Source organism: Meyerozyma guilliermondii, genomic scaffold, assembly GCF_000149425.1.
Source record: "Meyerozyma guilliermondii ATCC 6260 scaffold_2 genomic scaffold, whole genome shotgun sequence".
In the NCBI taxonomy this organism is placed as follows: Eukaryota; Fungi; Ascomycota; class Pichiomycetes; order Serinales; family Debaryomycetaceae; genus Meyerozyma; species Meyerozyma guilliermondii.
The window spans coordinates 835,821-848,672 of record NW_001809799.1 but is presented as its reverse complement, the minus strand read 5'-3'; the positions used below and the strand labels follow the sequence as shown (position 1 = coordinate 848,672).

Sequence of the window (12,852 nt, the reverse complement as noted above, 5' to 3'; positions counted from 1 at the left end):
TTATCACCAGTATCTTGAATAGCTAGAGGGCGATGAAGACCGGTTACTATGAACTTCTAGGGGTTTCCGAAACTGCTACGGACGCCGATTTGAAGCGAGCGTACCGTAAGAAGGCTCTTCAGCTCCATCCAGATAAAAACCCAGACGATATAGAGGGTGCAACACAAAGATTTGCATTGGTGCGAGCGGCCTATGAAGTATTATCCGATCCCCAAGAACGGTCATGGTACGATTCGCATAAGAATCAGATCCTTCGAGACGACGACGACTATGGTACCGAGGACGAGGCAATACCATCCATCCCCAGCATTTCTGTAGAGGAACTTATGAGATATTTCAACCCAGCATTGTACACCATTATAGATGATTCATTATCCGGCTTCTATAACGTCACCGAACGGTTATTTGAGCGGCTTGCGGCCGAGGAGATTCGTCATGCTCGACTGCAAGGTTTGAAAGAATACGAACTTTTCAAGGACGATGCTCCAAACGTCAACGTTATCGATTCGTCTATGCTCAAATTTCCTCGATTTGGAAACAGTGCATCTGACTATACCACCCAAGTAAGACGCTTCTACACGGAATGGAGCAGTTTCCAGACCGTCAAGTCATTTGCGTGGAAAGATAGTTATCGGTACTCTTCAGCACCCGATCGCAGAACTAAAAGACTTATGGAAAAAGAGAATAAAAAGATCCGTGACAGTGCACGAAAAGAGTACAACGAGACTGTTCGGAGCTACGTTCAGTTCATTAAAAAGAGAGATCCGCGGGTCAAAAGTGGAATAAGTGAGTTTGAAAAACAGCGTAAGAAAAAGCATCAGGAAGAGCTCGAGCGCCAGGTCAAAGAACAAAGAAACCCGAGAATTACGAGAAATGGCTAAGGCCAAGTTTGACGTTCAAGACTGGCAGAAACTTGACTTGGACGAACTCGAAGAAGTGGAGAGAATTCTTGAAGAGGACTTTAGGTCGAGTTCTGATAGCGAGTTTGATGAATTTGCTCCTCCCGAAGATGACGACTATTACGATTGCGTCGTTTGCAACAAGCAGTTTAAAACAAAGCGGCAGTTTGAGATGCACGAGCTGTCTAACAAGCATAAAAAGGCGGTGAAACGACTTAAGTGGAGCATGAGAAAGGAGGGTATAGAGCTTGGAATCGATAAAATGGACGGAGAAACCAGCCAAGAAAGTGACGAGTTTACCACAGCGAGCGAGGACGAAGAGAAAGAAGATCTGAAAGAAGATCTGAAAGAAGCTGGAGATCTGAAAGAATTTGATTCGGTTGACAATAATAAGCCGGACTATGAAGTGGACAATGAAGTCGACAGTGATATAGACACAGATCTTGCTAAGTTGGCCCAATCTGTTGAAAATGGTCTCAAAGTCAACTTTGATAGCGACGACGACTGGGGAACAAAGCCGAAAAAAAAGAAGAAGGAAAAAAAGATAACTACCCAAACTTCTTCCAACTCTTCACTGGAAGTGTGCACGGTTTGTAATGAGTCGTTTCCCTCTCGAAATAAGCTATTCCAGCATGTTAATTCCACTGGACATGCCCTTGCTCCTCCAAAGAGAAAGAAGAACAAGAAGCGTAAGTAGAGAATAATAGTAATGCATTCTATAAATCTTTTTGTCTAATACCTCGTTTGACCCAACCCCGTTTTAGATTTTTTGACGGTAGCCACAAGTGGCTCACTGATTCCCTTATTGCCATGAGCTCCCAATCCTTCACCTTTGACCCAACCAAGCTTTTCCAAAAGTTGTCGACCAACATTCGTGTGGTCAATTTCTGGTGCCATTCCACCGACAATATGTCCCTCGGGTATATAAGCGTTGTGTCCTGACTTGTTTCTTTGTCGAATACGATCTTTCGTGGCGTTTCCATCGGTGGCTATATATTCCTCTTTGGGTCGCTTTTGATCGACTCGATTAAACACCGGACGCTGTCTCAAAATGGCATTGATATGACCATAATCGGGAAGATACTTGAAAGTACGTTTGTACTTGGAAACTCGAATATACCTTCGAATACCTTTTCCTTGGGTTGCTGATTTACAATTATAGCATTTGGCCATCTTGGTCAAAGTTTTGTTTCCATGAGGATCCAATGGAGGAAACGAAAGGTCGTCTCTCGCTGGGTTATGAAGAAAAGATTCAAACTCGTCTTTAATGTCCTTTATGTGTAATGTGTAGGGGTACTTCAAAAGAAGATTGTACTTGTTAAGACCCTCTTCCATCAATTCGTCCTGATGCTGTTGTTTCTTGCTTTTCTTGGACTCACGGCGGATCTTGTACTGTTGCTGAAGCGAATCAATGATATCATCGTCAAGTTCATATTGAGCAAAACGCTCCAAATCGAGCTGTTTTCTCGATCCTTTGCCCGTCGTGCCAACAGCAGAAGTGTCTATTGTGTCTCTGAACTTTGTCAGTGATTTCGAAAATGCCACTAAATCCGCAATACCATCATCATCTTCTTCGATTTCGGGAGCGGTTCCTCCGTAAATCTCGCGGTCGCTTTCTGAATCTGATGAAACGTACACTTCTTGCTCTTCCTCTTCGTCGTTTTCGGTTTTGTTGATCATTCCGTTGGTAATATAGCTTAAGAAGCTTTCCAAGCGATGCTCCTTGACTCCTTTCAGAGTCACAAAATCGATTAAATCGTCCTCATCAACCCACATGTAGTCATCTACTGAGCCAGTCAACTCCAAACATCTCGAGTAAAATTGGTTCTTGATACCAAACCGGACATTTGTCACCGATATTTGAGACACATCAAACTCATAGTCCTCGGAAAGAAAACCGTACTCTACTATTTGGGGAGAATTAGTCGAAGACACATTAGCGTCAGTCGAAGCACTCTCATTTTCTGAGTCTGACAGGGAAAGTTCTTCTGACAGATCCTGTTCGTTCAATTGACGAATATAGTCAGCATATGCGTCTTCGTCGGACTCTGAATCACTGAACTCATCAAGCAGATCTAACTCATCGTGATGTGTAGAAGATCTGACCGATGCGGTAATATCGTTGCCAGCACCGCTTGTGTGTAACTGAACGTTCCCAATAGTCAATACTGGGTCGTAGTCGATGTTGGGACCGATGTCATTGGGGGGAACATAGGCGGGTGGTGAGTTGGTAGGTTGCGCCGAGGTGTCGATAAAAAAGCCTTCGCTATCGCTTTGAGAGTCGTCTTCATTGTCGCTGTCTTCCATCTCTATAGTTGGTTGCTCGAGAGTCTCGTCGTCAATCTTTGCGCTTTTGACTTTTTCATCATTTTCGATGGCTTCTCTTAAACCTTCAAGATTATCCTTCGACTCCTCATCTTTTTCGACTGGTTTTTGGTCCTCCACATCCTCCTTCTCATTCTCTTTCTCATTCTCATCATGATCCAAATTGACGTTGTCTTCGTTTTGCTCCGCAATCGTAGTCTCGCGCAAACTAACAGTAATATCCGTTGCTTCGTCCGCATCATTCGCTTCATCCTTGTTTATCACCTTCTCAAGAATAGCACGTGGGTCGTACACTTCCTTCGCCTTGATGAACTCGATGGGCCGTTTTCGCAACGGCTCACCAACGAATCTATCTGTATGTTTTGATGTCAAAAAAGCCTCCTGCATCATAGTGTTGCGCCCAGGTCTCTTGGAGAGACTTCTCATCGACCCAGTGCCCATATTAACATCGTCTATGGCTCCAAAATCCAAATCCATGAGCTCCGGAGCGTTGAATTTTCCAGCTCCTGCACGCTTACCTCCATTTGCGGCTCTCCTGGAGGTACTACTTGAACCTCCACGCCCTCTATTCTTGTTGTTGCGACCCCTGGATGATCCAGACGAGCCTGTGGTTCCCAGACCACGACGGGACCCATTTCTTCTGTTCCCACGAGCCATACAAAATCGCCGCGCGCTCATCACAGCAGCCTTATCGGATCGCAGTCGCACCGGTGCACCTGCTGGCCCCACGTTAGTATTCTGTGTGCACCACAAGACCAGACCGTGGCGATACAAAGAGGATGACCTGGGACACGAAAAACCAGTTTGAAACGACGAAAACATCCCAGGAGCTTCCAGCAACATCTCAGGACCACATCAGTGACAATAAAATGAACTCGGAGCCGCTGCACCGACTCAGTCAGTTTTGGCTGCTGCTCACAAGGCTGCTGCTGGAATCAATTACGGCCGAACCGGTGGTTATTTTGGGTCATACGTACCGAGAAGGAGACCGGGATCGAGAAGGAGACCTGGAGGTACAAAAACAAGTGAAAAAACGGTACTGGATGTCGTATAGACTGGGGTTCGAACCTATCAAAAAACATGAAGATGGACCTCTGCCACTTAGTTTTGTCCAGTCGATGATCTTTAATAAGAATGTGGGCAATACGTTTGCCAATATCCACAGTTTGGTGGACAATGACAATTTTACCACCGATGTGGGATGGGGATGTATGATTCGAACGTCGCAAAGTGTGCTTGCGAACGCCATAGACCGAGCGGGCTATGAGGTCGATGTGGAATTGTTTGCTGACACGAGCTCAGCGGCGTTCTCGCTCCATAATTTTGTGAAAGTAGCGTCAGATCTGCCGCTTAGAGTACGACCTGGCCAATGGTTTGGTCCCAGTGCTGCTTCTTTGTCCATTAAACGGCTCTGTGAAGCACGAAATTCCTCGACAAACGTGCCACTTTCGGTGCTTGTGTGCGAGAGCGGTGATATCTACGATGACCAGATCCAGACCTTTCCCGTTCTTCTTCTTCTTCCTCTCCGTCTAGGCATAGACCATGTCAATAATGTGTACCATTCCAGCTTGCTCCAGCTTTTGGAGGTACCACAGTCTGCTGGCATAGCCGGGGGAAAACCATCCTCAAGCCTATACTTCTTTGGCTATCAGGGCACATCGTTGTTGTACTTGGATCCTCATTACCCACAGAATGTCAGCGCTGGTGTTGGGTCTTACCATTCCAGTCTGTATCAGAAGCTAGATATAAGCGACATGGACCCATCTATGATGGCAGGAATCGTTTTGAAGAATAATGAAGACTACACAGATCTTAAAAGACGCACTACTGGCAACAAAATCATCCATTTCCACGAGGCTCGAAATTACAACGATTACGTCGAGGTGGAAAGAGAAGATTTTATTGATTTGGGCCAAAACAACCGGTCTGCGACGGCAGGTGCGGAGGCTGATTTCGACAGCGAGTCGTCGATGGTGATCGTGGATTAGCATGCGGGCATGTAATCAGAGCTCGAGAAGAGCATGAAGAGTGGGTATTGGCTTTCCAAAAAATATTAAAGGCAGAAAGGTATGGAATGGCTGCTCTCTGGGCTTGAAGGGAAGACAGTAAGATAAAAGCATTGCTTATACTTATCGATAATGTCTACGGCTCTCTAGGTCATAAGGTGGAACATTTTTCCCAAACGAAGCTGGGATTCTATAACTCGTAGATACCAAATATATATAGATCTACCTTTTGGTCTCGTAATTCATTATTCTACCCATACTACTGCCTATTCTCTATTTTCTATCTCAGTCCATTTCGCATCCATTTCTGAATTCGCAGCATTCGCAGCTTCGAAATTCTGCGCGAACAATTCACTCTCAATCCTCACATTCACTTCCCTCCCAACATGGCCATCGACAGCCTTAAGATATGCACAGTCTGTGCCTCCAATAATAACCGGTCCATGGAGTCACACAAACAATTAAAAGATGCTGGGTATGATGTAAAGTCGTTTGGCACTGGATCTGCCGTTCGACTTCCAGGTCCTCTGATCGACAGACCGAACGTATACGAGTTTGGAACTCCGTACGAAGATATATACAACGACTTGATGAGCCAGGAAGCCCACAAGATGTACGAGTCCAACGGGTTGATTCATATGTTAAATCGTAATCGACATGTAAAACGAGCTCCAGAGAAATGGCACGCCAATGCTTATGCTGGTAAGTTTGACTTGGTTATAACGTGTGAGGAGCGTTGTTTTGACTCTGTGATTGACGACTTAATGTATAGACTCGTGAACAAGGAAGACGCGGACACAGAAGTCAAGCAGGTGGTTCATGTGGTTAACGTGGACATCAAAGATGACAACGAAAATGCATTCATAGGAGCCAAGGGGATCGTCAAGTTAGTGACGATGATCCACGAGTTCAAGGAGAGAGCCAAGGAAAAGCGGAAAAACGGCAGTTTTGAAGACGAATCGGAGTTACTATTGGAAGACAACATGATGCGAATTTTGACCGAATGGCAGCGAGAACACACCCACTTGCAGACATTGTATGGTGTAGCGTACTATTAGAGCACCAAGTAGACGGCATAGCCTAGCATTGCATAATAAATTGTATCTTATCATCTTAATATAGTGTGTATTCTTATCATTTGTATTCTTATCATTGTATTCTCACCATCTTTATTCTCATCGCGAACTTTTCATCTCCAGACTCACTGATCTCATTTTCATCTTTTCCATCGATGCCGCCCAAATCAGCGAGAGTCATTCGCAGCGAGAATGCCGACCCATCGTTGAAAGATGGGGTGCTTTCAGTACCGGAATTCGTGGCATCTCGTGAGTTTGAAATCAAGTCGATGGAACAAGCTCAGCTCAATTCCAAGTACGCCTCGTCCACCAGAGTTTTCCAGAGTCTTCCCAGAACACTCAGACGAAGAGCAGCGTCCCACAATGTCAAGCGGATCCCTAAAAGACTCCGAAACCGGGCATTGAGAGAAATGCACCAGTCGCTGGCCGGCGCTTCGGGCCCATCTGCCACCAAACCTGGAGTACGAGGCCGGAAGTTGTACCGGTTGAAAATGTCTCGAAAGTTGTTAAAGCTTGCTGCCAAGCTTCGTATGCTCCGTCAATTGCCGTCTGAGGGCTCGGGAACTGTGCGAGAACGAATAAAGAGTCTCTCCAAGCAAATTGAAGATATCAGGAAAGAGTCAAGTTCGGACTCAAAACCTATCTTGAACAATGATATGGGCTCTTGCGACATAGTTGGTGAAAACAAACTCGCCAGTCCTCCTCCTGGTCGCCGCTATGCCAAACGACAACTCCGCTTCGTTTGGACTCCGACTCATATTTGGCACGCCAAACGATTCCATATGATAAAGCAATGGGGGTTCCAGATCCCTCAGCGCCCAACCCAAAAGTGCTACCGAGCCACGAACAGAGCAGCTCGTACAGGAGCCATTGCTCACGAAACACTGTACTATGGAACCATGGTTGCAAAATCCAGCAACGTCCAGGCTTTAGTAGCCAAACTCACCAATAGAATTGGGGAACCTTCTCAAAAGACATACCATGGCTGGATCTATGCTCCACACAAGGTTACCAAAGGCTTGGTGTGGTGCTTTGAATCGTCTGTCATGATAAGAGTGCATCCTGCCGTTTTCACTGAAGTCTTTGAATTTGTCCAACTGAACTCAGATACAATTTACGACTGTCGCTATGCTCTCGGAAGTTTGGAATTGGCAGGTCCTCGTGCCTTGTCGTGTCTCAGTAGGGTGGTTCATGTTGAAAATGGTCCTTCATCGACAAAATGGTTGCAAATTTCCAGATATAACTGCGATTCTGTTCCCGTGGGAACTACATTTGTTCTTGGCATGAAGGACCCACGGTTCTGGAAACACTCCAGACGGCCTCCCGTGAGTGAACCTCAACCGTCGCTTCCAGATCTTATCATTTCCATGTCCAGTTCCGACGCAACCTCAACCACTGATGCTCCCCATGCCGCTGCCTTGTTGAGTTCCGAACTTCGAAATAATTCATACAAAAACCAACACACAACCAAGCAGCTATCGGACCAATTCCAGCGCACATCTCCTCTCGCCAACTCCATAGCCAAGTTTGTCATTGACAGCCTGCCCTCGATTCCCATTTTCGTCACCAAAACTGCGACTACTTGGTGCGTAATTTGTCCATGGTTCTGGATCCTACCACTCTGGATCAAGCTAGTTCTGGTTCCAGAGGTTCATGTTGGTGGTGCCAAGCAGTTACACCAAATAAACTACGAAAGGGGACATCCCACGTTTCCCACTGATTATCCATTTTTAGCCCAAGGATGGTCTGAGAACCTCGTTCGACTGACAGTTTCCAAATCTGTTCACGATAAGCTTCCACAATCAAAACGGAAAGACTACCGCCAGTTTGAGAACACCGTTGACCCCTTTGGGTGCGACTGGTTCTTCTTACAAAAAATCATATTTGGTACCAAATTGCATCCAAGCGTACTGGATGGAGTAGCATATGGACTTTTCGATGCATTCACAGCGAGGGAAATCCACTCAATGAATGATCTTTTTTTGGCAATTGAGGACTCTCGTCTTAGTCAAGATCACAACAAGGTACTCATTGAGCTTTTTGACAAAAACAACTCATTTCATCAACAATTTGCAGCCGGTACTTATAAGGTGGAGCCCATATTTCCTCCACTTCCCGTCCACCAAATCAAACTTGAATTGATTAACAAAGGTACCATTTCTGACCATGCCAGAATCTACAGGGTTCCGAGGTCTCTTCTAAACGCTTATAGAAATGGCACTTGTGCCGATAAACCCGACCTCAAAGAGCTCATTGGTTTTGTGACAAGTGGAGCATACAACTTGAAACTTGGCAATTGCACTGGTATTGGATGTATCTCGGCGGACCACAAGGATAAATATGTTTTGGTTCGCAATAGTGGAGAAACATTGACTAGGTTGGCGATATGGAGTAAAACTAAATAAAAGTAAAATGGCTGCGAAAAGCATTATGTGCGCGGGCACGACCGCCCACTATAAAAGCGCGGTGTTCTCAAAAAAATCTTCATACTTACCTCGAGATGTTACAGAGGATCAAGAAGCTCTGGAACCACTTTTCTATGTTTGCATTGCACAGCGCTGCATGGAAAGTGCCAACTTCCGCTTGGAAGTGTGGGTCTTTTAATTTTTGATTTCGTCAACTCGACTTTGTCGGTGATTTTATTTGGTGCCTGCCAGGCGGTAGATTTCGAATAAAGTTAACGATGGAGTGGAAAGAATAAGGAGAAGAGTATATACAATTATTAGTGAGAATTGAGGGTGTAGTTGGTTACTTTGCTACCATTTCGTCTAGCCTGAATATGAAGGACAATCCTTTATTGAAGATCAAACTAGCTAAGCGTATCTGAATCGAATGCTATTCGCCTTTGGTTTAGGCGACTTTGAGCAGAGTTAACGTACCGTTAATTCCAAAACACGGCCTTGTGAGTACATTCAAGCTCGCATACAAGCTAGATTTTTTTTAATCAATTGTTCTATATCGTTCACCGAGGAACCCAAGCTGGAGCCTTGGTACGATATGGCTCCTCGAGATACTTCACCTGTTCCTCGGTGAGCTTGATCTCAGTCAATTTGACCATAGGCTCAATGGCATCTCTCAGAGTAACACCTATTATTGGGTGTGTTCCTTTAGCAATTAACCACGCACATGCTACTTCAACCATGGTACAGCCAATCTTGTTGCTGATCTCTTCTACTCGGTCAATAATCACCTTATCGTGCTCCATATCGATTCCCAAAAAGGAGTTTGCAATAGTATTCTTGAGTTTCTCTTTTGTCTTTTCAGAGTCGGAAGGAACCGCAAGTAAACCTCTGGCATTGGGGGACCATGGAATCAAACCAACACCAGTCTTGTTACAGTATTCATTGAGCTCACGTTCATCTTCACGGTAGATCAAATTGTACATGCTCTGCATCGATACAAACTTGTGCCAGCCGTGTTTTTCAGCGGTGTGTTGCAACTGAATAAACTGGTACAATTTCATGGACGAAGCACCCAAGTATCTGACTTGACCACTTTCAACAACATCGTTCAAAGCACGCATGATTTCCTCATCTGGAACATCGGGGTCGTATCTGTGAATTTGGAGCAAGTCAATGTAGGTACCCAATCTTGCAACTGAGTCTTTCACGGCGTCCAAAATGTGCTTTCTGGATAAGCCTTTGTCGTTAAACTGCAACTTGCCGCTATCGCCTTGACGATCAGCCAATCTAAAGTAGCATTTGGTCATAATAACCACATCTTCTCTGGGAATATTGTGCTGCTTCAAAAACTCTCCAATGACCCTTTCACTGTTTCCGGCCGAGTAAATATCAGCAGTATCAAACGTACGCAACCCAGCATCATAGCACTGCTTCAAAATGGCAATTGACTCGGCTTCGTCAGAAACTCCGTTGTAATTTTCATAGCCCACTTTTCCAAGAAGCATGGTACCAACCACAGCATGATTGATACGAAGCCCAGAGGCTCCAAGACGAGAAATTGAATTGTTGGTAACTCTCATTCGATGAGATGAAGTTTGAAGAAGAGTTGGGAGGAGTTCAGTTTATATGGTCCAGCAGGGTGCAAGAGCTTGCAACCTTTATCTCCGCGGTCTCCGAGGATTGAAAAATTGAGGATGCCAAATCCAGGCTATTAGTAACCCACCACAAAGTCCTTGATATCAATGTCCTTAACTTCTCTTTAGTTGGCTCAATGGCGATAAACAGTGGAAAACTTCAAAACTGGGAAGGCTGTAATCGTCGTGCCAACCCCATATCTCATTCTCAATTCCAGCTAATACTTATCAATGTTGAAAAAGATTCCACTTACAGAATGGCTCGTGGTTGTTTACGATCGTCCCAATGTTAACCGCCTCTTGTACCGTAGTCAGCATTTGGCCAGAATACCTCAATTGGTGGAACTGGGAGTTGTGACTAATGTAGGACCAATTTTCGCCGACACCAACAAAACCAAGTTTGTTGGATCCAGTTATAATCTTAGGGCAAACAGCCGCCAAGAAGTAGTGGAGTTTTTGAAGCAAGACATCTTTTACAAGGAGGGGATTTGGGACGTTGACAATGCAATAATATACCCGTACACGGTGGTGAGCCGGGATGCAAAGACAGGTGAATAAGCTGAAATAAAGTAGCTTGAGTAGCAGAAGCAATAAATGCAAAAGTAAATGGATCAGATGGTAGATATTGGAAAATTAGTAGAATGGCTAGAGCTCAGTCACGATCATGTCACTTTTCCGTCACTTTCATAACACTTTTCTGTCACTTTCATAACATTATTTGTCGTATCTTGTCATTTTCTGTCATTTCTGTCCTTTTCATTCATATCACGTAGCAGAATTCGCAGAAAAGAAGCTCATAGTCAATTGGCTAATTGCAAGGTCAGAAAGTAGCTGGCTCTCGGTTTGCAAAAATAGCTATGGTACAAGTTAAAGGGGCATAGAGATTCACCGTCGGTGCAAGCCCGGGCCTTATGGATTATTTTCAGGATCAGGAGCACTCATACCGATATTACTGTCATTCGTAACACACTCACTCTTCACGTAAATAAGCAATCTTACAAAATCGAGAAATCGCGAATATCTGAATTCTCGCAAAACTTGAAAAATTTGCCGAATTCACAAATTTGTCAAAATCGCAAAATACGCCAAAAAATAATGTTTAGTTCAGCGAATTAGACCCACAAAACATGAAACTTGAAAATCGTTTTCATATACTTTTAGTCTCTTCTCTTAATCTCCCCTCTTCTCGTATCTCCCCTTATGCACTTTTGCCGCAACCGACACTAATTTTAGAACCCCTGCTCGGCTGGCTACGTGAGGCGCATGCGGAGAATTGCGTGAAATTTTGACACAGAAAATTTTTAGTAAAATGGCCATGTGCGGCGAGTGGCGGGATTTGTGTCCGTATTTGGACGGATTTGTTCGCGTTTGGCAATCACCGACGGGACAACCAGGCATCTGCAGGAAAGGAGACGGCCCATGCAGCCAATATAGCGCCACGGTTGCCGCATTCGGCACGACCATAACAAAAATTAGTCAGGTGGTAGCCGCCACTGGTTGCAAACATTTTTACTATAAAAATCTCGTCATCGCCATTCGCATTTTTTTTTCTTTAACACTCACATTCGCTATGCAATTTTCTAAGGTTATTGTTCCTGCTGCTCTTGCTTCTTACGTTGCTGCTGGTAACGTCACTGTTACCACTGATGTTGTCGTCACTGACTTCACCACTTACTGCCCAGAGTCCACTGCTTTTGTTGTCAACAACAAGACCATCACTGTGACTGAGGCCACCACTTTGACCATCACCGGTCCTTGTACCATCCCAACCACCTACGTGACTGCTTCTGGTGAATCTAGCGCTGCCCCAGCTTCTTCTACTGTCGCTGCCGTCTCCACTGCTGAGAATGGCGCCGGTAAGGTTGCTGCTGGTGCCATTGCTGGTGTCGCTGCCGTTGCTGCTGCTCTTTTCTAGATTAATTAGCACGATTAATATAGATATGACGAAAAACTGTAGGTATCGAAATCGATACGAGACAACAACTACCATAATGTTACTGTTGCATTACTCCCATATCAACTCTGTGCTAATTCAATACAATCCTGATCTTGACTTAGACTTTAGCTTCAAGATCTCGCTCGTAAAGTTAGCCCGTGTGCATGAGGCTTGGCTCGCTTGGCAGACTAAGATTCTTGTGACAGCTCGACAAGCTCAATTCTCTACAATTATCTTTGACTACTGGTACTGGTTTTTGAAGTTCTTTGTTAGACGAGATCCTCGTTTAGCTGACTAATTTTGATTTCATGTCACAATGACTAATCTTCACGTTCTCTTTACTTATAGGAATTCTTCTGACTATATGAAGGTGACTGATTCATTTTGATTTCCATATTAATTTCAATTTTTACTCTCTTTGACTCACATCAGTTTGACTTTCTCTCGAAATTCTATTTTTGAAACCTTCGTTTTTCTCCAATAGCTACTAATATCTAATTTCTGCAGTGCTACTAACTTTTCCATATATAGTACTGATTTAAGATCTACCATAGGTTCCAATTCGTAAAGAATT

General features: G+C 44.5%; 9 protein-coding genes across 9 annotated transcripts; 7 read left to right on the top strand and 2 right to left on the bottom strand. All coding sequences in view use genetic code 12, as the record gives it.

The window, feature by feature from the left end:
- Nucleotides 1–32: 32 nt before the first annotated feature.
- On the top strand, nucleotides 33–881 carry PGUG_01661 (uncharacterized protein; the record flags this gene model as incomplete). Its single annotated transcript, XM_001485940.1, has 1 exon — nucleotides 33–881. One exon carries the CDS (start codon nucleotides 33–35, stop codon nucleotides 879–881), a length of 849 nt encoding a protein of 282 aa, XP_001485990.2.
- On the top strand, nucleotides 874–1,596 carry PGUG_01660 (C2H2-type zinc finger protein; the record flags this gene model as incomplete). Its single annotated transcript, XM_001485939.1, has 1 exon — nucleotides 874–1,596. One exon carries the CDS (start codon nucleotides 874–876, stop codon nucleotides 1,594–1,596), a length of 723 nt encoding a protein of 240 aa, XP_001485989.2.
- A 35-nt stretch (nucleotides 1,597–1,631) lies between these two features.
- Nucleotides 1,632–4,067, bottom strand: PGUG_01659 (uncharacterized protein; the record flags this gene model as incomplete). The annotated part of the gene is made up of 1 exon (XM_001485937.1): nucleotides 1,632–4,067. The coding sequence occupies one exon, from the start codon at nucleotides 4,065–4,067 to the stop codon at nucleotides 1,632–1,634; it is 2,436 nt and encodes an 811-aa protein (XP_001485987.2).
- Nucleotides 4,004–5,212, top strand: PGUG_01658 (cysteine protease; the record flags this gene model as incomplete). The annotated part of the gene is made up of 1 exon (XM_001485938.1): nucleotides 4,004–5,212. The coding sequence occupies one exon, from the start codon at nucleotides 4,004–4,006 to the stop codon at nucleotides 5,210–5,212; it is 1,209 nt and encodes a 402-aa protein (XP_001485988.2).
- A 404-nt stretch (nucleotides 5,213–5,616) lies between these two features.
- SSU72 (RNA polymerase II subunit A C-terminal domain phosphatase) lies at nucleotides 5,617–6,288 on the top strand (the record flags this gene model as incomplete). Its single annotated transcript, XM_001485936.1, has 1 exon — nucleotides 5,617–6,288. The coding sequence occupies one exon, from the start codon at nucleotides 5,617–5,619 to the stop codon at nucleotides 6,286–6,288; it is 672 nt and encodes a 223-aa protein (XP_001485986.2).
- Nucleotides 6,289–6,461: 173 nt separating this feature from the next.
- Nucleotides 6,462–8,711, top strand: PGUG_01656 (ribonuclease P/MRP protein subunit; the record flags this gene model as incomplete). The annotated part of the gene is made up of 1 exon (XM_001485935.1): nucleotides 6,462–8,711. The coding sequence occupies one exon, from the start codon at nucleotides 6,462–6,464 to the stop codon at nucleotides 8,709–8,711; it is 2,250 nt and encodes a 749-aa protein (XP_001485985.2).
- A 557-nt stretch (nucleotides 8,712–9,268) lies between these two features.
- Nucleotides 9,269–10,288, bottom strand: PGUG_01655 (aldo/keto reductase; the record flags this gene model as incomplete). Its single annotated transcript, XM_001485934.1, has 1 exon — nucleotides 9,269–10,288. The coding sequence occupies one exon, from the start codon at nucleotides 10,286–10,288 to the stop codon at nucleotides 9,269–9,271; it is 1,020 nt and encodes a 339-aa protein (XP_001485984.2).
- Nucleotides 10,289–10,573: 285 nt separating this feature from the next.
- Nucleotides 10,574–10,900, top strand: PGUG_01654 (YciI family protein; the record flags this gene model as incomplete). Its single annotated transcript, XM_001485933.1, has 1 exon — nucleotides 10,574–10,900. One exon carries the CDS (start codon nucleotides 10,574–10,576, stop codon nucleotides 10,898–10,900), a length of 327 nt encoding a protein of 108 aa, XP_001485983.2.
- Nucleotides 10,901–11,651: 751 nt separating this feature from the next.
- Nucleotides 11,652–12,257, top strand: PGA48 (Pga48p; the record flags this gene model as incomplete). Its single annotated transcript, XM_001485932.1, has 1 exon — nucleotides 11,652–12,257. One exon carries the CDS (start codon nucleotides 11,652–11,654, stop codon nucleotides 12,255–12,257), a length of 606 nt encoding a protein of 201 aa, XP_001485982.1.
- Between the last annotated feature and the right edge of the window lie 595 nt (nucleotides 12,258–12,852).